Raw genomic sequence first — 27,366 nt, forward strand, 5'->3', positions numbered from 1 at the left:
CACATTAACCTTGAAAACCGTGATGGAGGGAAATTGGTTATAAAAACAATCTGTTCTTTAATAGGCTTCACAACATCTGGACTTTAATTATTCACCTGGTGACTGAAGGACTCAGGTAGCAGCGCAGCTCTGGAAGCTGTCAACACCTCTTCTCTGACACATGACAGGAAATTAATTACACAGCATGTCGAGAAGCTTTTTAAACTCAACCGTAAAGACTGTGGACCTCACAAAACATTTACTATTGATTTCTAATTAAAGAAATATGGGTGTATTTTTATAGTTGGATCAATCCGGAGGCCACACTTTAACTTAAAGAGCTCATAATAATTCCTCTTATCAAGCGATCTATCTGTATTCAACGTGCCTCTCTGATAACGCATCACTGTTGCGATGGTTCAAAGTCAGATGATGACCCTCCTGCTATAAATAAGGTAACTGGGATGAGTGCAACAACAAAACAGAGGCTCAGTGAATGCAAATGCACACACACACACACACACACATAGACACACTGGAGACCAATTAAGGACAAAGGATTTTCAGCCACCGATGACTTTCACTGAGGTTCTGTCGACACTATAAAGCTAACAAACCGCAAATGTGCTGCTCAGGCAACAAACTCTCTTCTTTAATCTAAAGAGGTCGGTTCACCCAAAGTATTCAGCCGTGCAGAGATTCCTGTACCTCCAAACCGGTAATAGAGGTGGAAGTTATGAATCACTTTTGGTGATTCAAATTATTTTGTTCGGTTCAGCTCCTGAGCTAAATGCACGTCCCATACGTACCGTTCATACGGCCGCGGTTCGGTCTGTCGCTGGTTCAAGCTGTCACGCGACGGGTCTCATGCAAGAACATTTTCATACTCTTCTCCTACAACTCTGTTCCAAATCACGTTCAACAAACTCTCTTAACTGCTCAAACTTGTCGTAAATCGCTCGTTTCAGCCTGACGAACGTCACCTGTTCATGAGGAGGTGAACGTTCCTGAGATTTCATCATTAGCATCATCAGCAGCCCTAAAATTGCTATATCAATCAATCAATCAATCAATTTTTATTTATATAGCGCTACTTATAGCAGCACTTGGCGACAGCAGTAAGGAAAAACTCCCCTTTAATGGGTAGAAACCTCAAGCAGAACCCGGCTCTTGGTGGGCGGCCATCTGCTTTGACCGGTTGGGTTTGCAGAGAGAGAAAGAGAGAGGGAAAGGGGGGGGGGGGGGGGGGGGAGACAGAATAACAACAATCATAACAATAACAATAAGTAGCAACAGCCGGGGAAGGATGCCAACAGGACAGCGAGGGCTCGGCCTGCATCCCAGGGTTTCCTGCAAGATGAGAAAGCACAAAAAAACTCTGGGGAAGAAGCCAAGTTAGTGACATGCATTGATGTTACATGAATGCATACAGATGGAGAGGAGGAGGTGCATCATGGGAAGTCCCCCAGCAGTATAGGCCTATAGCAGTCTCATTGAAATCAAGATCTGTGTTTAAGAGAGAACCACATGACCAGCACACACACACACAAAGACATATATATATATATATATATAAAGTCAGAAAAATCAAGCAACAAGTAGAATGAATAAAAACAGTTACAAGAATAATAAAACACAGATAATAAGCTTTAAAAGAGAATAACAGAGCTTGAGCTGGGAGTTACTAATGATGCAGACTTAAATTTTAATTCACACATTAGCGAAATCACCAAAAACATCCTTCAGTCACTTCAGAAATATCTCAAAAATCCAAAAGATTCAGAAACTCTTGTCCATACACCTTTGACTGGTCCTGTATATATACTGGTCCTGTATATATACTGGTACTGTATATATATACTGGTCCTGTATATATACTGGAACTGTATATATACTGGTCCTGTATATATACTGGTACTGTATATATACTGGTACTGTATATATACTGGTCCTGTATATATACTGGTCCTGTATATATACTGGTACTGTATATATACTGGTCCTGTATATATACTGGTCCTGTATATATACTGGCACTGTATATATACTTGTGCTGTATATATACTGGTTCTGTGTATATATACCGGTACTGTATATATACTGGTACTGTATATATACTGGTACTGTTTATATACTGGTCCTGTATATATACCGGTACTGTATATATACTGGTACTGTATATATATACTGGTCCTGTATATATACTGGTTCTGTGTATATATACCGGTACTGTATATATACTGGTATTGTATATATACTGGTCCTGTATATATACTGGTACTGTACATATATGCCATAAATTCTACTTTAACAAAGCTTCTACATGTTCAGTTTTTGTTGACATTGTCAGAAAGGTGATAATTTTTACTTTATGTTTATTATTGAGGTGGTGGTGGTGGTGATGGTGGTGGTGGTGTACTGGAGTGCATTATATTGAAAACTGCTCCTCCTCATGTATGTAAATGAGGTGAAAATTGTTTGATAGCCAAATCAAAAAGGGTTGTTCATGTTATGTGTTTACATCACCATAATTAGTGCGATACTCTGTCCAATTCACTTTAAATAACTTACATCAAAAGCGACACTATAGAGCAGAGCCGCAACACCAGCAAACATTTTTCAGTGTCTTTAGAAGATTAGCGTGTGTGTGTGTGTGTGTGTGTGTGTGTCAACATCTGCTGTTGAGTAGCTGCCTAAATAACTGCAAGCTGTGAAACTGAAATGAGTTTCTTGATGATGGCGGTTTGACACACTGAGTGTGATGCAGGTATATCCAGAAACCAAAAGAAAGGTTATTTATTTTCTGTCTTAAAATGAAACAAAAAACAAAAACCCCAGCAAAAACAGGAAAGCGTTTGTCGTTGTTGTTGACAACAACCAGAGGATATTTTCCCCCCTCTGACTTATTTCCTGCTTGATAAAAACAACAGCAGCGTTGCTCCTTTGGCCTGCGTGGTTTTCGCTTAGAGGAGTGTGTAAATGACACTCAAATGTAGATTAGTGTGAGGCTGCACCATGAGCGGTTTCTCAGCTGGAGTGTATGTTTGGCTGCTGGTTGTGAGGGTGGACACTGAAGTATGTGAATGTGTGTGTGTGTGTGTGTGTGTAAATGCTGGTCTGTGCTGTTTTTGAACTAAGCTGCTGGAGATGGCATTTTAGCATGCACGGCAGAGCGGTTTGCCTGTCTATGCATTTCCACTTTCCTCCTCCTCCTCCTCCTCCTCCCTATCCTCCTCTTCGCTCAGCTCCTGTCATGCTTAACTGCCCTGTCTCCCCACTACACTGTCTTATTGTGTGTGTCTGTGTGTGTGTGTGTGTGTGTGCCTGTAAGTGAAAAGTGGAGGTAGCTTTGGCTGTGCAGGCTAGATAACCCCACTCCTGATAAGACTAGCAGGACAGTGACAGAACCACCCAGAGCCGGACTCCCAGGGCCTTTTTTTTTTTTTTCCACTTTTCCTTTCCTGCCAGTTGAAATGATCCACCCCCTTGTTTTCCACTCTTTTCAGATAAAGCAGTCCCCACAGCCGGCGCCCCCTCCACCCAGCCTCCAGTGGTGACACCGGGGAGCACAAAGGAAGGCAACCCCAAAGGCAGAAGCTCCAGCGCCGTGGCCGGAGGTTTGCTACAGTCGGTGTTGGCTCAAAAGGGACGACTCGTCTCCCAGAAAGGGGACATCCTCCCCTCCGCTCTGCCCCAGAACCTGCTCCCTCTTCTGGGCAGAGGACTCAGCGTCAGCTCCCTCCCTGGAAGTCATTCCCTGGAGCATCAAAGCGGGGGATTACTGAGGAGGGTAAAACCCCCGGCATCCGCTGCAGTGTCAGGCCGAGGCAGCGATCCAACTGAGCCTCCTCCCACAGACACACACTACCAGATGCCTCACACACAGACACACACACCTGAGCAGGAGGCTGAGAGCACCACTGTGGGCGCGATGCAGGATGTAGACACAGAGACAGGAACACTTTCATCAGGTATGAGTAGTATGCAAACAGCAGTGGAACATAACTAAGCACATTTACTCAAGTACTGCACTTAAGTACAATTTGAGGTACTTGTACTTACTTTATATCTGCTACATTACAGAGATTAATATTGCAGTTTCCAGCCATGTTAGCTGCCCTACAGATGTCCACCATGTTGGTCCAGACTGAAATAAATCAACAACTATTAACAATTGATCTTTCGGTTGTTTGCTCCATAAAATGTCAGAAAATGAGATCACTGTCTCCCAAAGCCCAAGATGACGTCCTCCAATGTCTTCTTTTGTCCCGACCCACAGTCCACAACCCAAATATATGTTCAGTTCACTGTCATAGACGACTAAAGAAACCAGAGAATATTCACATCTGAGGAGCTGGAACCAGAGAATTTGTCTTTATTTTTTTCTTAAAGAATGACTCCAAACGATTAATCGATCATCAAAATGCCTTATCGCCGCCATCATCAGCTCAAAATTTAAATTTTTGCAGTACTTTGGTTCACTGTTTGACCGAATACCTGCAAAACTTTAACGTTTCACAAAATTCGTACATTTCCAGTGACAGCGCCCTCTAGTGGCCAAAGTGATTATAACAGGAGCAAAGAAGGAAATCGGGATGACGACAAAGTTCACGTAGATCAGTGTTTGTTTCCCGTTTCCAGCCACGAGTCAACACTGTCTTTTAAAAACCACGACAACAATCGTCTGGTAACCTAAACATAAAGTTAAAACCCAAACCATGATCCTTAGAACCTTAGCAACAACCTTAGCAACCAAGACTACAGACCGACGTCAACTCGTCAGCAAGGTAGAAAAAAAACGTCGTAAATGAAGCCTTCAGAGCAAGTTGAAGCCCTGACTTTTGACTTGCAGGCAACAATTCTACATAAATTCATCTCAAGTTTTGCAACTTTGACATCATAACAGTATAAAAAAATAACAGAAAATCACAAAAAGCATGAAATGTTCCCTTTTATTATCAGCGAAATGCACCTAAAGCATCAAAAGTAAATGTGCTCATTCTGCAGAGAAGTTGCTACTGTGAGTGTAAATATTACAAATATTTTATTATTTGGGTTATTATGAATGATGCATCAATATGTAAGCAGAATGTTGTAGCAGGCTGCGATGGAGCTGGTTTTAATTAATTTATATACTGCTGGCTAGTTCAGTCTATAACGATGCATCATATTTTATAAGACGCTCATGTTTGTTTGTTAAATCTTAATCTGCAAACAAGTAACCAGTAATTTCAGCTGTTAAATAAATGTAGTGGAATTAAAAGAACAATATTTCCTACTGAAGTCTAGTGAGGTATAAATATAAAGCAGCATAAGATTTAAAATACTCAATTAATGTTCTTCAAAATTGTACTTAAGTACAGTTCCTGAGTAATTGTACATATTTTTGCAGTGTAATTTTACTCCATGTACTTGATTAAAGAATCTGAACACTGATCTTAAAAACTCTTCAGAAGAAAACAGAGTGTGATTATTTATTTCACTGTTAACAGCAACCAGTTCTTGCCTCGCTGTGTTTCTGCTGTGTAGTCGTTCTGATCCCTGTAATTTCCGTCATTAATTATACACAGCAGGGATTTTCAGTGGGTTTCTCACATTAAAGGGATTACAAGACAGGCTTGAGAGAGAGAGAGAGAGAGAAAAAATAAATAAGGAGAAAAGAAAAAAATAAACTCCTCTGCTCTCTCCTCAGCTGTGTCGAGCTGTGTGGTGAATTTCTCCGACCCGGAGGGATACATAGACTCTTCTGATGACCCTCCTCTGCCCGATGGCACCATGTTACACTGCACCTACACGGTGACCGTGTACACCGGCTACGGCGTGGAGCTGCAGGTAGGCCTCAGCTGCATGACAGTAACAAACACACACACACACACACAGCTGGACTGCAGTTAAAGCATCACTCACTGTGAGCAGAGTCACTGCTAATCCTGATGCACTAAGTTTGTTATTATTATTGTCTGTTTTGACCGTGTGGATGCTTCTGATTCCCAGGTTGAACTCTGCCTCCTAGTGGCAGCTGATGGTACTGCTGCTGCTCACTAAGTCATGTTTCCATCACTTCAGAGGAAATTACATTGATTTACCATAACGCTAACCCTGACTTTCATCTTAAAGGACATATTTACAATGTTTTAAATGAACATTGACACATGTTTTTCTTGCTGTAATCATCCCTCCTGTTCATACTGACCATTAGAAGATCCCTTCATAATGACCTTACAATGTAAATGACGGGGGACAAAATCCACAGTGTGCAAAAATGCATTTAATAGTTGCTGTGAAGCTTATATGAGGCTTCATATCAAGTGGATATCTGACACATTTACAGTCTTTATTGCATCAAATTCCCTCTTTGTGTTTCCTCGGACAGTGAAAGACTGAATCATTAAAGATTCCCTCCACATATGTTGTAAGCTATATGAAAACAGTCTGCTTTTATTCATAATTTATGTTGGATATGGTTTGTCAAAAAAAAAAAGATCAGTTTACTAGTAAACAATTCTTCCTTCGTCCTTCTCTCTCATTTAAAAATGTAGAATCTATGTAAATGTTGTTAAATTCAAAAGATGTCTCCACCGAGGCTTCACGTTTACACATCACATATGTATAAGTTGTAATTTTATGTTTTTTTTGTCCCCAAAAGGGAGGCGAGTCCTGCAATGTGATTGTGTAAACAGATTTATGTCCCCACACCATGAGTAATACCTGGTACACAACACACACACACACACACATACACACACACACACACACACACAAAATCCAATTTCAGTTCACTGCAACTGGCAGTTTTATTGGTGCGGCAGAGGGATTTCAAACATTACCAGAGTCACTGACAATATCAATTCTGTTTCCCTCTAAAATGAGACAACAACCACACATTTTGGAGTCTCGAGTTATTTCCTGCTTCAAACCAAGAGTTAATGTTGCTCTTATGCTAGGAAGAAGGATTCAACAACAGAACAATAAGTTGCTGTTCACACATCCTCATTTAAACGTCTGCCTAATAATTTACCTTTATTGTGAAGCTCCGTTTCCATAGTTTAGTGTCGTGTGTGTATCTGTTGTTGTCCAAAAACTATTAAAAACACATCAGTGAGTCACATCGCTGCACTAGGTGACATGTTTACAGCTTCGCTAGCTTGTTGTGCTACATCTCACAACCTCTTGACTTTGCACTAAAGTTCTTTAGGATGTATAATGTAGTACAAAGTCAAGAGGTTGTGATATGTAGCACAACAAGCTAGAGTAGCTCTGTTAAGAAAACCTGCATTCCTGCACATGCTCAGTGGCGTCTGCTGTACACAGAACTACTCTCCTGGGAGTGAAAACATGATCGCTGTTATTTATCTTCTGGAGCCGTTTCTGAACAAACATATCGTCACCTTCCTAAAATAATGGCCTAAGTTATTATTTCAGGTTTCTCAGAAAACACAAAAAAAAATCATCATGGTGTTCATGCACCCCTAGCTGCCACTGCACAACAGGCTACTATAATACCGGTCAAACGATGTTATGACTATTAATATTATGTTCAAATGAGATTTTCATTAAATGAAAACACAAAAGTAAAGAGGATCCTTTGTCATTTTTTAGTTAGACACATAATTTCTAGCTGTTAGATTATAATACGGTATTCAAATCTTCTTAATTAGATCATGTAATGTGGAAAAAATGAGACAAAAACTGATTAAATATTGTTTAAAAGGCAGAAAAGAGTTAACAGAAAGCCGATCACTTACACTCGACTTAGCTATTTAGCTGACTAAAATGCTGAATAACAAGACTGAATAAAAAGACTAAATAACTACGCAATATGACGATTTAGTCACACTCCTGACATCGGCCGTTATACTACAGGGGCAGAATCGTGTGATCTGTTCAACTGAGGATGTAGGTGATTTTACTAGAGGTGGCATCATGAGGAGATGATTTAGGTAAAAAATGACTTAAGCCGTTATTTTAGGAAGGTGACGATATTAAAAATATTCTGTCTCAGTCAGCGGACAGAATCATTTTTTTAATCCAAATAGTTAGAAGAAGTGTTTTTAAACGACCTTGTGGGTTTTTCAATCATTGCCGGTTAATTATCTTTTAGAGAAATTGACCTGAATGTATGTTGATACACGAGAGGAACAAACTGGGATCAGATATCATCCTGCTGATAGGTGCATCAGACCAGAAAACACTTCTAATGTATGTGATGTTCTTGAGTTATGTTTGATTTACTGAACAGGACAGTGTGCAGTATTAAAAACATTAAAGATGCACCAGAGTTAGCTTGAAGCTAATTTGCATCTGTAGTCCATTACAATCAAAACATACAACAGCACAACAACAAACAGTACAAAGCAAAAAAAAAAACCCACAAAGAAGACACCATACAAAATACAAAGCTACACACAACAGCACATCACATACACCCACAATGTCAATTAAAAATTAATAATGTATCACTGCGTTTTCTGAAGAAACAAAGCAATAAGGGGACTAATTATTCTGAATTTCAGTAAAATCCGGAGCGTTTTTCCTCTCGTCTTGTAACTCATCCATCGTCATCCCTCATGTGTGTTCAGGTGAAGAGCGTGAACCTGTCGGAGGGCGAGCAGCTGTCTATCAGGGGCGTAGACGCACGAGGTTCTCTGGTGGTCCTGGCCAACCAGACCCTGCTGGTTGAAGGTCAAGTGATCCGCAGTCCCACCAACACTCTGTCCGTCTACTACTGCTCTACGCTGGAGGGAAACATGGGCATCTTCCAGCTGCACTATCAGAGTGAGTCCACGTGCACAGACACCAGCGAGCGTACACGAACATGTCAGATATGAATATGTATACGTATAAACATGCTGTACACAGGAATCCTTCAGAAGGTCCGAAGGGGGCTGTTTGTACACTCTATACATTCTAATTGCATAATCAAAAAATCTTCTCATCTAATCACTTAGCACTGTGATTGAATCTGTCGTGTGAATTAGCTGATTAGAGCTTTGATTAATTGGCTCTCATCTCATTAGGAGGCTGAGAATATGGGCGTTTGTATAGAGTGTGTGTGTGGTGTTGTGTTGTGTGTGTGTGTTTGGCTGTCCCAGCCCATAATGGATATGACAAGAACTGGAAAGGATGAAGCATCAGAGTGTTAAGACCCACCTGTGCCATTAATCACAGCCATCTAATCCTTTTACATCACCAGTTAGGAGAATAAAACACGAGTAATAATGAGATTAAAATGTCTTACGGCCAAGATGAGGTGTAAAAATACAGCGTTAAGACAATAAAAAGCAACACAGATAACATAAATATGCTTGAAATATTGTCACTATTAAGATTGTTCAATTAAAGTAGAACTATGGATATTTGATTTCTCAAACGATCATTCAAATAGATAAGAAATAATTTCCAAATCCTTCAAAAACGACTGAAATTCAATAATAATTTCACAGTCACAGTGAAATAAATGTAATAACTGGCCAGATGGTATCAGAATAACAAGATCACATAATAATTATAAATAATACAAATAACTTGTATGTTCTTGGCTGCAAACAGAAAGTTTGAAGGTCATTTGCTTCCACTCTTGAATACATATTCAAAGAAATAACCTTTTTTTTAAAACCTCAACCTCATTAAAACCATTTTAATAATGAATAAGAAACAGTGTTTTAATAATACTGAACACATACATCATTCTGCACAGTGGAGCTCAAACTGAACCGACGGAACAAGAAGAAAAAACACATTTTCATTTTTTTGTGTTATTTTTCATGTCTTTAAACGCTGTAATGCCTTTTAAATTATTCTCATGTATTTTGCAAACATTCACTGTAGCAGTAATGATAGTATAGAGTCATATTTACTGTAGAAGTAACAGCTGAAGTATAATTACAGTAGTTGTTATTATAATAGAAGCAGTAAAAAAAATAGTAATAACAGCAGTAATAGTAACACAAACAACATGTTATTGCTTATGTGTTTGACTCTTACATGCTGGAAACCACTTAGAGTGATCACATCAATCTTTTTTCTTTTTCTTAATTTCTCACACAGATTAACATCTAATTAACATTTATATATTTATTACATGAATATAAAGAAATGAAACAAGCAGCTTCAGCAGCTGTTTAAACGCTCGTTTCGTCCCTCCTGCATCTCGTCGGCTCGTTTTTGTCAGTTTGTCACCAGCTTCGAGGAGACGACGTGTTTCATTGATAGAAAATGACTTTTTCCTTTTTCTTTTTCCCGTCATGATTTCAATGTGTATCCAGCTGCGGCTTCAGGTAACCAGCAGGAAGCAGATGAGTTACTACGAGGATATAATGGTGCCGCAGCCGCTGAGTACATATCATACATGTATCATGGGAGTAAAGTAAAAACAAATAGAATGATCGTACTTTTATCATTTTTTTCCATATGTTATCATGTATGAAAAGACCCAAAATGAAAACTGTGAGCAAACTACTTGATTACTATAAGAAAATTATTTAAACAGCATTTTTATAGGAATGAGTCTGTCTCAGGCTTTTTGATCACTGTAAACGTCCTAAATAATAATAATAATAATAATAATATAATATAGAATCATTTCACAGTCACAGTGAAATAAATGTAATAACTGGCCAGATGGTATCAGAATAACAAGATCACATAATAATTATAAATAATACAAATAACTTGCATGTTCTCAGCTGCAAACAGAAAGTTTGAAGGTCATTCGCTTCCACTCTTGAATACATATTCAAAGAAATAACCTTTTTATTTTAAAACTTCAACCTCATTAAAACCATTTTAATAATGAATAAGAAACAGTGTTTTAATAATACTGAACACATACATCATTCTGCACAGCGAAGCTCAAACTGAACCGACGGAACAAGAAGAAGAAAAACACATTTTTGAGTCGAGTCCAGTTTGTGTTATTTTTCATGTCTTTAAATGCTGTAATGCCTTTTAAATTTTTAATTTTTATGTATTTTGCAAACTTTCACTGTAGCAGTAATGATAGTAGTGTTAATACCGTAGTATTTATTGTAGAAGTAGCAGCTGAAGTATCATTACAGTAGTTGTTATAGCAGAAGCAGTACTTACAGAAAAAATACTAATAACAGCAGTAATAGCAACACAAACAACGTGTTATTGGTTCTGTATTTGACTCTTATTCCTCCCTGCGTCCTCCTCTGTGTTTAGTCTTCAGGCTGAGCTGTTCCCTGCCGAAGAGGCCTCACTTTGGGGAGGTGTCGGTGCTGGACCTGCTGCCTGGAGGCACCGCCCGCTTTCACTGCCACATGGGCTACCACCTGCAGGGGGAGCCGCTGCTCACCTGCATCAACGCCTCCCTGCCGGTGTGGAGCGGCAAGGAGCCCAGCTGCAGGGGTCGGTGTTTATCGTTGATGGTGTCTTCTTTGGGTTTTTTGGTCTTTGTGACACCAGAAAATCTTGACCAGAATTTTGATGTGAATGAATGAGTTGATTTGATTTGATGTAAATGTCATTTATTTGGCAAAATAATCTCACCACAAGGTTCTCTCAGTTTCTGTTCTGGAGCTTTTGATCGTATCACATGATCATTCTCAGCAGATGTCCCAGCTATCATGGAAATGTTCAAATTAGTGCTGCAATTAAATTAATATGATGTATCATTTGGTCTATCAAATGTTAAAAACTGCTTATCACAGTTTTCCTAAACGAGGTAACGCATCAGCATTTATGCTCAAAAATGACTTAAACAGTTATAATCAATTATGAAAATAGTTGCAGAATCATCTTTCAGAGATTGACTAATCAATTCATTGATAACCATTTCAGCCCTAGTTCATATTCTCTATTCCCCTGAACGCTTGAAGGACTTCTTGTTCATGTTGTAAAACGAACCTCAACGTGTTGTTTTTGTTAGTTTTTATTCCCAAAATGCAGTGAAAGTGAAAAATAAGAATAATTTGTCAACTTAGAACAACTTTCATGATATATTACAATAATAAAAAGGACTTTAAATAATAACATTTGATTGAATAAAAGTTGACTAAGTTGACTTCTTCTCTGCAGCTCTTTGTGGCGGTACAGTGAAGAATGCTACAGTAGGAAGAGTGCTGTCACCTTCTCCCCACCATGGACCCAACGCCACCCAGGACCGCTCCTGTTCCTGGTCCCTGGAGGCACCCAAGGACCAGAGGCTGCACCTCCACCTGGAGAGACTGGCCCTGGGACCCACTGACAGGTCAGAGCGCACTTCTTTGAGCGTTTAAGACAGCGGTGAACAGTTTTCACTTTCTTATTTATACTTTGATTTTGTTGGGTTTTCATACGGAGGCACCCTACCCACGCTGAACCACAGCTGGGGGTCGTCCACTAATTGGGAAGATTGGCGGTTTGATCCCCCGGTTCCTCCAGTCCGCATATCGAAGTGTCCTTGGGCAAGATACTGAACTGAACATTGCTCCCGGAGGCTGTGCCAGTGGTGTGTTAGTGTGTGTGTGAATAAGCATTAGAAACTCCTCCTGATGAGCATGTTGGCGCTTCGCATGGCGGCATCTGCCATCAGTGTGTGTGCATGGGTGAATGTTGGCTTGTTTTTAAAGCTCTTTGAGTGGTCCGAGGACTAGGAAGGCGCTATATAAATGTAGCACATTTACCATTTCCATTCATATCTGGAAACAACAACATGTGACAGTCGCACAAAATGAATAAAACATAGAACAAATAGTTGTTAAGACAGTACTCCTCTCCAGTTATTCCATATTTAAACTGTTAAGATACTTGTTGGGCATCTCACCTCATATTAATTATCCAATTCCTGTAAAAAATACTTACTCGAAAGCTGCTATTATCAATATTTTTATATTTACAAGAGATCAAATATGTGTAATGTGTAAGTCGTTGCTCCTTGTGCTCCTCTGTGTTTTAGCATCTTTCAGCTAATTGTTTTGGTTTTACGGTCTGCAACTTTAAAATATTCCTCCAGTGTTTTAGCTCTGCTCTTGTATAACGTTGTCGGACTCATGATGGACAGTTTTTTTTAAAAGAAGGATAAAAATCAATGCAGCAGAACAAGAGATGTCGTCTTTTTCCCCCACACATTCTTCTGCCTCATCAAAATCTGGCACCTACATTACCCACAATGCAACTCTACTGCCAACAGTTCAGTTGAAGGTTTGGGTGTGTTATGCTAGTGGCGGCTAATGTAGCCTGGAGCTGTTAGCCTCCAGCAGAGATGAGGAGCTACAGACGTCTGACTCCAAATGAATGATAATGTTGCTCCATAACTGCTGGATGTGGAAATAAGCAACTGTTTACTAACAAGTTCAACACATCAACTTAAAAGCTGATGATGTGTCAGTGTTGTGTTTATAGCTACTTTCTGTTGCTCTCAAACTGTAAAAAATTAGTTAATGCAGATTTAAGACTCAGGAAATATGTCATTTTTATCACTGAATACATTTCCTGAACAAGCTTCTTCATTGTCAGATCAGCTTTACACCAACTTCTTATTATAGATGTTTTTTTCTTGCTATAAGCAAAATGTTCTTCCTTGTTCTCTATTGGTACATCATGTCGTTTGGAGTGACATATCTCAGAAAGGCTTTAGTTCAGTGCAACTCCAGAAAACTTGTCTTTTCTTTCCAGGTTGCCACAGAGCCTCCAACAGCTGTCAACTGTCAACAACTGTCTGCTTTTGATCTGGGATTTTTATGAAGAGCTCTCTTGCAGGTTTTCACTTTCACACACTCAGTCTTTCCAATCCTCGCAGGCTGGTGTTGTGGAGCGGCCTGGACGCCGGTTCTGTGGTGCTGTTCGACTCCGGTCGGGGTGGACAGATACCCTTCGAGGGAGTGATCAGCGAGGGTCCGGCCGTAAGGATCCAGTTCATCACCGATCAGCCCAACCACAACACGGGATTCAACATCCGCTATGAAGGTACAAATCCACTAGTAGATATAATTGCACACAAAAATAAAACACGTCGTTCTAGAATTACCGTATAATCATGTAAACAAGCTCCTCCATTCCTGAGAAGATTGCAGGGCTCTGTGTTTCTGTTTACTTTGTGCACTGCCAAGTCGATATTGGCTGAATTGTGAGGAAGTGCGCCGGTTGTCCAATGTAATCTGAGCTTTCAGAGTTTTTGGCAACATCAGATTGTGGAGGGATGGATAGATCTCTTCCAAAACATTTATCCTCATCAGTAAAGAGAAGAAGAACCATCATTGCAAGTGAAAAGAAGATTTATGAACAATGTCTGATTACATTTTTTTCAAAGCAAATGCTATGAATCATTTTGGCATTACAGTCTATGGATGAAAATGCATTTTGTAATATATTGTTAAAGGACAGCTTCACAATTTTTCAATGTGTGTCTTAAAACAACAGTCAGGTGTCTATATGAACAGTGAAAGAGGTTTTTCATATCGGCTATTAAAAGATCCCCTTCAAATGTGCTTTCAATGGAAGTGATGGAGGCCAAAATCCACATTTTGTACAAAAATGCATTTAAAAGTCGATGTGAAGCTTATATAAGGCTTCAGCAGTCTGAGTTAGTCATATCAAGTGGATATCTGACACATTTACAGTCTTTTTAGCATCAAATTCCCTCTTTGTGTTTCCCTGTTGAGCTGCAGTAACAAAAAGAGGGACTTTGGCACTAAAAAGACTGTAACGTTGAAAGATATCTACTTGATTTGACTCATTTGGACGCTGAAGCTTCATATTAGCTTCAGATAAACTTTTAAATACATTTTTTGCACAGAAGGAGGACTGTGGATTTTGTCCCACATCACTTACAGCAAGAAAAACCCATTTTAATGTTCATTTAGGCTCCTGACTGAAAAACTGTGAGCTCGTCCTTTAAGTGTACTGATCCTTCTGTCTGTCCTCTCTCATTTTCCTCTGCAGCATTTGAGCGCGGCCACTGCTACGAGCCGTACCTCCAGAACGGAAACTTCACAACCTCTGACCCGTTGTACGGGGTCGGAGCTGTGGTTCAGTTCACCTGTGACCCGGGCCACTCCCTAGAACAAGGCCCGCCTGTTATTGAGTGCATCAGCGCGAGGGATCCGTACTGGAATGACACAGAGCCGCTATGCAAAGGTAAAACTGAGGACAGGAAACGGAGATAATGGGCCTCACGCAAGAGCGTTTTCATATCTTTATAACCTCTTACTTTTGTCTGTGAGGTTTGCTTGAATTGTTCTGAGTCGGATTCAGCAAACTCTCTTACCTTAAACTTGTCGTAAATTGCTCGTTTGAACATGATGAATAAGATGAGATAAGATATACGTTATTGTCCCCAAAAGGAAATTGTTCGCTGCATCACAAAGCATTTATCTCCAGACAGACTCAGCAGCATCCCTACTATCATTTATACATGAAATACATATAAAAATCTAAAGTTCAGACATACAAACAGAGAAACCGCACACACACAACAAGACCAAAAAATAATATGCACTAATATTGCTCGTTGTACCAGGATATTCACCTTCAATATACCATCTACATATTACATAAGGCTCCCTGTTCTGCTCCATTTAGAAGCAAGTTTCATTCACAGAAATGTTCCCCAAGAAGAACTTCACAATGCAGCCGTGTCATGAGAGGTATTAGGCATAAAAATGAAAAAATACTGCTATAGCTGTCAGCGCTGTAATTGCTGAACGGTATTGTGACAGAAATTAAAAAAAAGAAATGGTTTGGCATGAAGTCTTACTGAAGCCAGGCGTACACTGAATGGATAAAGCCCAATTTAATGTCTCTAAGTCCATAAACTTTTATAATTCTTATCTCAGACAGGTGTTTATCTGCCTGTGGGGAAATACATGACTATTTTTTCTTGAGAGGAAATTCTAAACATGAGAAAATTGTTGAATATTTTCATAAATCGCTTGTATGTGCCTCTTAAGAAATAATCTGTTGGATCTTGCATGAAGCCCAATGCCACTTTCTGAACTATATATATATATATATATATAGTTCAACATTTTGGGAAGATTGCTACCACCGCTAAATATGGAGCTACAGCTAGCAGCGGGTTAGCTTAACTTAGTTTAGCATAAAGACTAGAAACAACAGCTAGCCTAGCTCTGTCCAGATATAACAAAATCCACCTACTAGCACCTCTAAAGCTCACTAATTAAAGTGTTATATCTTGTTTGTTTAATCCAAAGATGCTAAGCTAACCGGCTGCAAAGCTTCACATTTACCGTAGAGACAGGACAATGCTAACGGTATTCTCATCTTTAACTCTCGGCAAGAAAGCAAAGAAGTGTCTCTTTTTCCTCATTTCTTCAACTCGTCCTCCCTGTGTCTCTCTGCAGCACAGTGTGGAGGAGACCTGACTGGTCCAGGAGGAGTGATTCTGTCTCCAAACTGGCCAGAATGGTACGGAGAGGGGGAAGACTGCAGCTGGAGGATACACGTCGGGGAGGACAAACGTGTGCTGCTCGACGTACAACTGTGAGAAAAGCACCAACACACACACACACACAGACTCATTTACTTCAAAACTTCGATCCAAACTTTGGTCCAACAAAGAACTAGATGTTATCAGTATGCAGGGAGGCTCAGTGAGGGGCCCAGCACCTCGGCTGCCTGTTGATATTTCTGTATTCCTGCTCATACTGAACCATTAATTCAAAACTAGACAACATTAGAGAGCATGCTGACAAGAGTACCGCTGCAGTTTTTATGAGGCTGTTGATATTTTTGCCCTCATCTTGATTCTGTGCTTTCACTGGCCTGTGCCAGAGCAAAACCAGCGACTTTTACTGCTGGATTGAATCTTTGATGTTGTGCATGTGAAGACTCCAGATTCATGTCTCAGAAAAAAAAACTGTATTTGTAGAAGTTTTTTCATTTGATTATAGCATCTTTTAAATTAATTCTGATGGCATACGTTTGTTTGTAGATAAATGAGAGAATCCCAGTTAAGATCGAGGCAGTCTGTGTGTTTCTTATCATATAACATTAAGCCATTAATCAGTTTATCAGTCAAAGCAAACAGCTCATCAGCATATAAGTACAGATAACGAAATTACCACCAAACCACCAGTAAAGTCAAAATCAAAGAAAAAAAAACACTCCCATCACATACACACATGCTCGAATCAGAACATTTGAAGCTATAAAAACAAGCAACAAACGAATGCAATCGACCATAAAGCACATTTGATCTAATGCAGCTAACATTATGAACATCATTCACTTTACATAGTGTCAATAACATTAACAAAAGGTCAGGTTGTTAATGGACAGGGTGTAAGAAACTGAGTAAGTAAAGCTTTATTTATGTAGCACTTTTTAAGACACACAGTTACAAATTGCTTCACAAATACATACACATGCAAAATTACAAACAAATAGATTAACAAAATAGTGTAATTTACAATATAGAATATGAAATGGCACAGAGAGAAACCGAACAAACTGAAATGAACTGAGACATGGGAACAGGAAGGGAGGTCTATAGATATAAATGGGTTTTTAGGAGCTGTTTAAAACAGATCTAATAGATTGTGGAGGATGATTCCACAGAGTTGGGGCTAAGACTGCAAATGCACCATCACCTTTTGTTTCGCAATTTGTTCTGGGGATGAATACAAGGCAGAGATTGAGGATTGTACAGGTCGAGAAGTGGAACGAGAAACGAGGAGGTCAGAGATGTAGCGAGGAGCGAAGTCACGGAGTGCTTTATGTGTAATCAGCAGGATCTTGTAGTTGATTCTGAATTATACAGGAAACCAATGGGGGGGGAAGCCAGAGCAGGGGTAATAAGGGACGTACGGCTGGTTCTGGTAAGAAGTCTGGCTGCTTCATTTTGGACTAACTGTGAATGTTTTAGAGCAGACTGACTGAAGCAGGAGTTGAGAGAGTTATAGTACTCTAACAGGGAGAAAATGAATTTGTGGATTAATTGTTCAAGATCAGAAGGGGACAATATAGGTCTTATTTTTGCAATATTTCTTAATTGTTACTGGTGTGTTGCTCGTTAACTGTCTTTGCACTGCTTTATTTTACTGCCAGAAACCGTTGAGGGATTGTCAGATGATTAGATGCATCCCTTTTTCTATTTAACCCTGTCAATTACAGAGAAACTCGCCTTTATCTCCTGAAGACTGGACTACTGCAATGTGCTCTTCACAGGGATCCCTGGCAGCAGCATCCAGAAGCTCCGGTGCATTCAGAACAGCGCTGCCAGGATCCTGATGAGAGCGTGAAAACACAAACTATATAGCACCAATTCTGTTTTCATTTCACTGGCTCCCCTTCTCCCTACAAAGTCCTGCTACTTACATATAAATCCATCAACAGACATGCACCTCCCTACCTACAGGAACTGATCATACCAAAAAACCTCCACTCACAGCCTCAGATCTGCCAGCAGCTTGTTCCTGCGGGCTCCCAGCACTAAGCTCCACACCATGGGGGCCTAGTACTAAGCTGTGCACCATGGGGATGGAGCCTTCTGCTCTGCTGCACCACACTTGTGGAACAGCCTTCCCAACCATCTGAGAGCTGCACAGACCCTAGACTCTTTTCAAAAAGGCTTAAAAACTCTAATTCAGGGAGGCTTTTTCATCTTAACTCTAAATATAATATGTTTTTAATGCTGTAGCACTTTGAGATTCACTGCAAATGAAAAGTGCAGCACAAATTAAGTGCATTATTACTACTATTATTAACTAAACTCCCTGCCAGCACGGATCTAATTACTTGAAACCTAATTATAGGCTTTGGGGAAAAATCACGTATTATATTTACAGATATTTCAATTTTCAAAACCTTGAAAACAGACGCCTCTGTGGTGTGGTGAAACAAATGTCTCTAGGGCAATTAACACATGGCTGTGTTTACAGAATGTTAAACACTTGGCCTGTAGATGAATGCAGCATTTAGCCTTTGAGGTCATCTTGTCTCCCACGCAATTGGCTGTTGACATGACTGCACTCTGAGTCATCATAACTTGTCCTGAACTGATACTACTGGCTTTACTCCTCTCTCTGCCTGTTTCTTATCCCTGCCTGTTTTCTGAGCAACTGTTGTGATTTTTTCCCCGTCAGGATTTCGACCACAACACAGTACCGAGACTGCTCTTGTAAAGGTCTTGAATGATATCCACATAAACACAGATAGTGGCGACATTTCAGTCTTAGTATGATTAAATCTATTAGATTAGAACATCTTACTAAACAGACTGGAAATCTGGGTAGGACTACACATTTGGGAGTACAAAAATAGCATGTGGAGTTCCCCAAGGCTCTATTCTGGGGCATCTTCTGTCGATCTAGAACATACCAAATTTACATTTTACATTTTCATTTTGTCATTTGGCTGACTTTTTTTTCAAAGTGACTTACAAGACAATCATGCATTAGAGAACAGTGACTCAAAGGAGCTGTGTCACAAATTTTCAAGTAGGCTAGCTAACTAAGTACAAGTTTTTTGTTTTGTTTTGTTTTGTTTCAAAGTAAGAAACAACTGGAAGTAAACAAGTGTATAAGAAATACTATAAATCATATTAAAAGACCGACTGGAAATCTGGGTAGGACCTTCTGGCTTAGTACCCACGACTACTTTGTGTTGATTGGTAACTACACATCCGAGTTTACAAAAATTACACGGAGTTCCCCCAGGCTCCATTCTGGGGCGTCTTCTGTTCAGCATCTACTAGCACATATTATTGAAATTAACAAAATATCGTACCATAATTATGCAGATGACAAACAGACCAGAAATCTGAGTAGGACTTTCTAGCTCATTGCTAAACTGGTTTGAATCCAATTTAAAGGACAGGGACTACTTTGTGTTGATTGCTAATTATGTGTGTGAGTGGACAAAAATGGAGTGTGGAATTCCCCAAGGCTCTATTCTGGGGCCTCTTCTATTTGATGTCTGTGTTACCACTAGCTCAAAGTATGGAAAACAAAGTATCTTACCATAATTATGTAGATGACACACAGATTTATATAAAGATATTACGAGATGACTGTGGTCCCATACAAGCACTGAGTAAGTGCATCAAACAAATGAAGGATTGGATGTGCCAAACTTTTCTCTAATTAAACAAAAATAAAACTGAAATAATTGTTTTTGCAGCCAAAGAATAATTAAAAGTCAGTGGTCAGCTTCAATTGCTAACATTAAAAAAACCATTAATCAATCACCTTGTCTAACCAGAATTTCGAAAAACGTGTCCATAAGTTTATCTTCAGTGGACTCGACTTTACAAGTCTCTCTAAAAACTCAATCAGACACCTGCAGCTGATTCTGTCCTCAGTAAGAGAGTGGATCACATCAGTCCAGTTCTCAGACTTTACACTGGCTTCCTGTCTGTCAGAGAACTGACTTTAAAATACTACCATTGGTTTATAAAGCAATGGATGGCTTCCTGACCTGCTGCTACGTTATGAAATGTCCAGACCTCTTTAGATCATCTTGGACAGGAGAAGCAACATTCAGTTTTTATGCACCACATATCCAAAGAAACTCCCAGAAAACTTGAGGTCTGCTGCAACTCTCAGTTCTTTTAATTCAAGGCTGAAGATTTTTGTCTGCACAAAGTGTCTGCGTCTGCAAATAAACTTGCCTTGTCTTTCCCTATCTCCCTATCCTCAGACTGAACATCAGTGACAGTGACATGCTGACCATCACTGACGGCGATGAGGTCACAACACGTATCCTGGGGCGATATGTCGGAGGAAGCAGCCCCTTCAAGCTCTCCTCAACCACCCCTGACCTGACTGTCACCTTCCACTCCGATCCGGCGGGGCTCGTCTTCGGCAAGGGCGAAGGCTTCATCATCAACTACATGGGTGAGAGAGAGAGATTAAGCCGATTCATCATCAAACTGCACAAACAAGGCTGTGAAAGCAAAGTGTGAATTAAATAAGTCTGGTGATGTGTTTTTCTTACTGTCAAAAAATCAGTACACAGTATCGTCCATGTTTCCAAAGCCTGATATAACTTATTTGCCATGATACTCTACCTGTACAATCTAATGCAATCCAATACAGCTCTCAGCCATGAATTCTACTTTTATGAAGCTTGTACATTTTCAGTTTTTGTCAACACTGTCAGAAAGGTGATAATTCTACTGGTGGTTTTGGTGAAAGGGGTTTCTAATATTTTACCAAGCGGCAACCTCCGGGGCTGAAAAATGAAGCCAATGCGGAAGTGCCAAAAACTGCAGTTCCTTGAATGGCCCCTTGAGGCTCCAAAAGCGAGTCAATCCCCATAGACCCCCATGTTAAAATGCCCAACTTTACAGCAGAAATAAACATGTTTACAGTCTGGTACAAAAAACGTTTCAGGTCTCAAAAGCTAATTTCCTCTTTCATGACAACTGTACGGGGTTGTGAATTTTTTTATAACTCACCCGTTTAAATTTTATTAAGCCGTAAAGTTCTGGATAATGAAGGACATGGCAGCTTTGAGTGACAGGTCCGCCAGCCGTTAGGTGGCTTGTTTCAGCCATTCGGCCCGCCTCTTTGCCCATTTTTGATTGGCTGGGAGTTAGGCAGTGTCACGCACTGCCAAGATGGCGACGGCCGGAGCGGCTCGCTTTGAGCTTCAAAACTGCTCTTCAGAAACCAACAGGTGACGTCACGGTAACTACATCCATATTTTTATACAGTCTATGTATTTTACGCCTCTCATGTATGTAAATGTGGTGAACAAAATATTGGAAACACCTTTAAGGTTAATGCAGTCCAGTACAACACCACCAGAAGAAATGGAGGTCGGCAAAAACAAGATTTTCAGGGAGTGTTTAGTTACTATTTAATGGTTTAGTTTATGGAATTCATAACAAAACAGACTTTACAAAGTGTTCCACATGAAAAGGTAATTCAGGTAATATTTCATTTTCTCTCTTTTTTTTGGACCACCCTTTGAGTTTGTTCAGTCAAACCCGTTGCTGATCGTTTGCCACAGCATGCTTTGGCTGTCAATCACAGTCTGTCAATCCACACAGGAGTCTGACTGTTTACAAAGGTGAGAAACTCGCCATTTAGCTTAACTGACAATAAAACAAAGGAAAAGATAGGCTAGTGTATTTTGAATGAACCTGCTTGGCCCACTGTCTCCAGCCAAACTTTAAATTAGCTAAAAATAGGATTGTACTGTCACTGAAATGCCGAACTGATTTGCAAGTTAACTTTAGCTAACTTTGCCAGCCTAACGTTAGCTCGCTGATAATGAACAGCAGACAGGATTCGGCTGTGGAGATGGGACATTCTTTTAAGTGTAACCTGGCTATTAACAGGGCCGCCAACTCTCACGCAATCAACACTTTTCACACGTTCCATTTTCTCACATAGTCAAAAACAAACTCATAACGTAATATACTATTCTTGATGCATTCTTGGTTTTCATAGCACCCTCAGTCTTCACATACCCTCAGGTGGCTGTTTCTTGATTTAATCGAAGAGGTTAGGTCGTATAGAAATGCAGGAAATTTGTTTTAAATTAGGACCCCCAGACCTTCCTGCCAATTATTTATCTTTCCACGTTTTCTCCCCCATGTTAAAGCATAACGAGGCACCTGGTACGACACTCTATGTTCTGTAAATAGCAGTGTATGTGTGTGGGGTAGCATAAGCACAGTTTATGTGTTAAGCAAATGTTATACATCATCACCTTTGGTACCATAAATACTCATTAGCACGCCAAATGTGTATTAATCCACATTAGAGTCCAGTTTTCAAAGATTTATGGTATAGGGAAGTTGTTGAGAGACGGACTTGTTGACAGTGAGAAAAATATAGAATAACATCTGAATTTTTCTTCAAATATCAGTGCAAAGTTTCAGTTTTACCATTCATTTTTATTTTTGCCTTTTCTCCTCAAGCTGCCCACTCCATTTTTCATCCTCTCCTTTTGTCTCGTCTCATCTTTATTTGTCTGTCCTTTCATTTCCCCCCTGCCCTTATTCAATCACATCCTATTTGTTTCACCATCTCACAATGGTTCTCATCTATACACACACACACACACACACACACACACACACACACACACAGAGTTTCACAAGCAGCCAAATAAGCTCACTCCCTCCTTTTACACACAGTAATCTGCACTGCTTCCCAGATCCAACACCTGACACCAATTTAGAATCACGCTGTCCAATTTACTTGTCACCTTCCCGACACCACAAACTCACACAAATTTCCCTACAGAGTAAATCAAGTAGACACACCATGAATACGTAGGCTACTCTCTTTGATTATGTATGTGTGCGTCCATGAATGTGTGTGTGTGCTCCAGATAAATTACCCACCACACGCATTCAGGCTGCATGGAGGAGGAGAACTGAGTCAATAGCGAATGAATAATTGATTCAGGAACTTCAACTTACAAATCCCTGTAGGCCTATTATTTTGTACAGTGTAATGCAATACTGTAAGCCGCCCGATCAATCATCAAATATAGGCTACGTACACGTATACGCACACGCACACACACACACTAGTCCCAGTAGGAGGGCACTTATTAATATGTCTCTCAAGGCTGTAATGATTTTCTTTCTTTAAAAAGCGTACATTTTATTAATGTTTTGTTTTTGTTTTTTTCTTGGTTTTGGATACTGGAGGTGGTTTTTGTTTTGTTCTTCCTTTGTTCTAGACTATTATACACTTGAGATATTAGAATACACAGAGCAACAAAAGTGCCTGTTAATGCGTGAATGGAAAAAAAAAACAACAACCCCATAAACCATCTGTGAGGGCGATTAACAGTAAAATTCAGCTGATTTCATTAAGTGCAATGATGCGTCTCTGCTGAAATTTCTTCTTCTCACAAAGTGATTTTTGAGACACTGACATGTTTTATCGACTAATCTTCTTTTAATGTAATATTTCTCACCCAAAACTCATTTGAAACATAAAAACTCAGTAATATCCCATAAAATATATTCAACAAAAGTCATCACTCAAAGAATGAATTCCTAAGAAGAAAAATCACAAAAATTATTACTGCAATTAAAGTAAATGCAATAAAGGAAATAAGTACATAATATATAGAAGTGAAACCACTTGGAGGAATACTTCAGCCATTAGCCGGTTAGCTTAGCTTAGCATAGATACTTGAAACAGGAGGAAACAGCATTGCTGGCTCTTTCCAGAGGTAACAAAACTCACCTATCAACACTTCTAAAGCTCACTAACTAACACTTTGTATCTCAGTTGTTTAATTTGCACAAAAAACAAAGATGTGAACACACCTGTGTCCAAACTTTTGACTGGTACTGTATGTGCAGGACTAAGCTAACTGTCTGTAGCTTCATATTTAACAGACAAATATGAACATGGCATTAATCTTCTCATCTAACTCTGGGTAAGAAGAAATTATCTCTTGAACCTCACTGTTGGAAAAAAGCCAAACTTCTGACAGACAGTTTCTTTTATCTTAAATTAAACTAAACTCACAGTTCAACAATTTGCAAATCACAACTACAGCTGCAACAATTAGTCAATTAAAATGCTAAAATTCTCTCATTCCAGCTTCTCAAATGTGAATATCTCCTGGTTCCTCTATTCTTCTATGACAGTAAACTGAATATCTTTGGGTTGTGGACTGTTGGACCAGACAAAACAAGACATATGAAGATGTCACCTCGGGCTTTGGGAAACAGTGATCGACGTCTTTCACCACTTTCTGACATTTTATAGTCCAAACAGCTAATCAATTAATCAAGAAAAATAATCGACAGATTAATCGATAATGAGAATAATCTTTAGTTGCAGCGCTAAATACTAATAATTCTGATTTCTCTCTGATCCTACTAGCAGGTTTAGGTGATCACTAGTTCAGTTAAAGAAAGTTAATAACAAACATTGAATAGCTAATAGATTACGAATTATTTTCGCTGAAAGCACTTTTCCCACAGCAGTTGTCTTTCACCCGACAGGGATACCATGTAAATACCGGACCACTGTATATGTAAAGCCCAACTAGGGGCAAGAGTTGAAAATTAGCAATAGCTATAAACAGTTTCATACTCTGTATCAAAACTATGTTGAATTGCATCTTCCCTATCAAATAAAATAAAAATAATAAAATAATAAATATTAACATACTATATATATTCATACACATCATATTTACAGCTACACATATGTGATAACTGGTGTCCATTTTCATTTGTAAACTTGCCTTCATGTTTTCTGTTTATTGTCTGACTGTAGGTGGTTGGTTTTGTAACCAGCAACCAGTATTTTTTTTAGCTTGCTATTAACAAACCTCTAAAACTATTGTTTATAGCTGGTTACCACAGACATGACATGAGCCTGCATCTCCAAGTACAAAGTACCAAAGTTCTAGTGACACATCAACATATAAAATTGTCTTTATCCCATGTGTGCCTTCCCAATATTTTGTTTATTCTGGACAATCCTAAGAATACTGGCAAGGTCACCAGTTTTATCATTTTCCTGGTGGACTTGTTTGGCAACAGTACCAGCTCACCAAAAACTGAATTTGTTGCTTTTGTAGACATTTGTGGAACTCCAAACAAAAAAAAAAATACTCTTTTAATGCTGTCATGATTCCGGTTTTTAACTCCTTGATTACTCTAAGAGCTCAAAAAAGTTTGAGCCGGACATTTTTGATGCCAGTGAGTCCCTGTGATCAGAGGAGTCCTTGGTTCAAATAGACCCTTAGAGCGATCAAGAGACGTTTGGTCTGAGCCTTCTGTTGCTTCTGTCTGTGTAATCAGTTCATGCTGTTGTGTGAGGTCCTCTTCTCAGATACAGCATGTAGCAAAACATTCATCCTGTGTGCTTTTTCATTTCATAAAAACAGATTTCTGTGCAGTTTCAGCCAATAAAACCACATCTTAAAAGAGTACTCCACTGATAGCATCACATTGTTGGACTCATGATGGACAGTTGATGCAGCAGACAGTCAGAGATGTCATCTTTTTTTTTGTTTCCACTCATTCATCTTCCTTGTCAAAATCTAGCGTTTACATTATTCACAATGCAACTCAACCATTTGACAGTTCGGTGTGAGATTCTGGTGTGTGATGCTAGTAGCGGCTAATGTAGCCTGGAGCTGTTAGCCTCCAGCAGAGATGAAAAGCTACAGAGGTCTGGTAGCCTCACTTCTTTCTAACTTCACACCCTCAGATTTTTTACTTTTCAAACTTGTAATCTTCAACCCCAACCGACACTGACTCACAAGGCTTTTTACTACTTTATAAACATCTGAGGTGAGGTGTAAAATTGATGGAGTTCACCTTTAAAACCCTGTAAAGTCTGACACATGAAATAAGTCAGAAAATTCATTGTTTTTAAATTGCATTTATGATTTAATGTTTGTATCAAATATGATATATCTGGCTTTTATGGCAGTTTTTTTATCGTTGCAGTTCCCCTCAGCTCTACAGAGTGTTTTAGCATCTTTCGGCTCATTGTTTTGACTCAGTGCCAAACAGCAAACAGACACAGTTAGCTGTAGACTAGCTGGTGAACATAGTGGAGCATTTAGCAGCTAAAAAAGACCGATATTTTACTGAGTGGTGGAGACCAAACAAGAGCAAAAAGAGAATAACCACTGGACTTAAATGTGTCATGTTGCCAGAAACCAGATGCTAAATGAATGCTAATATCTGATACAGCTGTTGGACTTAAGTAACTATAATTTTGTGATTAATATAAATAAAATAGTTGGTATCCAATGTAATATGGAGAAAAAACACCAACTAAATGAATATATAGCTTTCTTTCTCATTTGAGTAATAAAACAAAATAGATTAAATGATTAAAAAAGGTGGAATATAAATACAAAAACTTGAACCTGAAAGCTCGTTCTTGATCATGGGAATAGAACTTGTAGAACTTTTTCCGTAGCTTTCAACTACATCTCATGGTCTTCATCAGTGAAGAGAGTTCATCAGGTAACCAAAGTGTTGAACTTAAATCACATGATAACAGGTGGCCGTATATGGAAGTTCCAATATCAGGTTTGGTGATGACATCTGACAACTCCATGCACCAATGAAGACCATTAGATGCAGTTGAAAGCCTTGAAAAAGATAGTAAGTGGATCTTGAACATTTCTTTGACAGCACACGGCAGAACAACACAGCTGTGACAGATTACTGACAGCTTGTAATAATTTTTACTGAAGACTGTTTCAGTTTGAAGATGAATTCAAACTGTCCTTCACTGTCAGCGGAAACACTGAGAAGTGATATCTGAAGATTGTCCAACACAGATGAAATCCATCATTCTGTTCCATGGTTTAGTAATCGGACAATAAATCCATAAATCTTTGGTGCGTTCCTCCTCACAGGGAGCATGTGCCAGTATCATGTCATTATTAGATGTGCTGTTTGCTGCTTAACCTTGCTGTGAGAGAGGAAACGCTTCCCTGTAGTCAAACCTGGACCAATGACACCAT

The 27,366-nt window shown here is 39.3% G+C and overlaps 1 protein-coding gene across 5 annotated transcripts in view; it reads left to right on the forward strand.

The window, feature by feature from the left end:
• Window positions 1-3,764: 3,764 nt before the first annotated feature.
• LOC122968035 (seizure 6-like protein) overlaps window positions 3,765-27,366 on the forward strand; it is a 31,976-nt gene continuing 8,374 nt past the window's right edge. For 4 of the 5 annotated variants that reach the window (XM_044332959.1, XM_044332960.1, XM_044332961.1 and 1 more), the window contains exons 1-9: window positions 3,765-3,950; window positions 5,672-5,811; window positions 8,559-8,754; window positions 11,164-11,349; window positions 12,019-12,190; window positions 13,721-13,887; window positions 14,863-15,057; window positions 16,284-16,422; window positions 20,581-20,777. In XM_044332959.1, coding sequence (XP_044188894.1) covers window positions 3,851-3,950; window positions 5,672-5,811; window positions 8,559-8,754; window positions 11,164-11,349; window positions 12,019-12,190; window positions 13,721-13,887; window positions 14,863-15,057; window positions 16,284-16,422; window positions 20,581-20,777 — 1,492 coding nt within the window. In that variant the 5' untranslated portion in view covers window positions 3,765-3,850. Of the gene's footprint in view, window positions 3,951-5,671; window positions 5,812-8,404; window positions 8,755-11,163; window positions 11,350-12,018; window positions 12,191-13,720; window positions 13,888-14,862; window positions 15,058-16,283; window positions 16,423-20,580; window positions 20,778-27,366 lie in introns of those variants that run through there. The other variant, XM_044332963.1, reaches the window with a different exon arrangement.

Source organism: Thunnus albacares, chromosome 18 (genome assembly GCF_914725855.1).
Source record: "Thunnus albacares chromosome 18, fThuAlb1.1, whole genome shotgun sequence".
NCBI classification, from domain to species: domain Eukaryota; kingdom Metazoa; phylum Chordata; class Actinopteri; order Scombriformes; family Scombridae; genus Thunnus; species Thunnus albacares.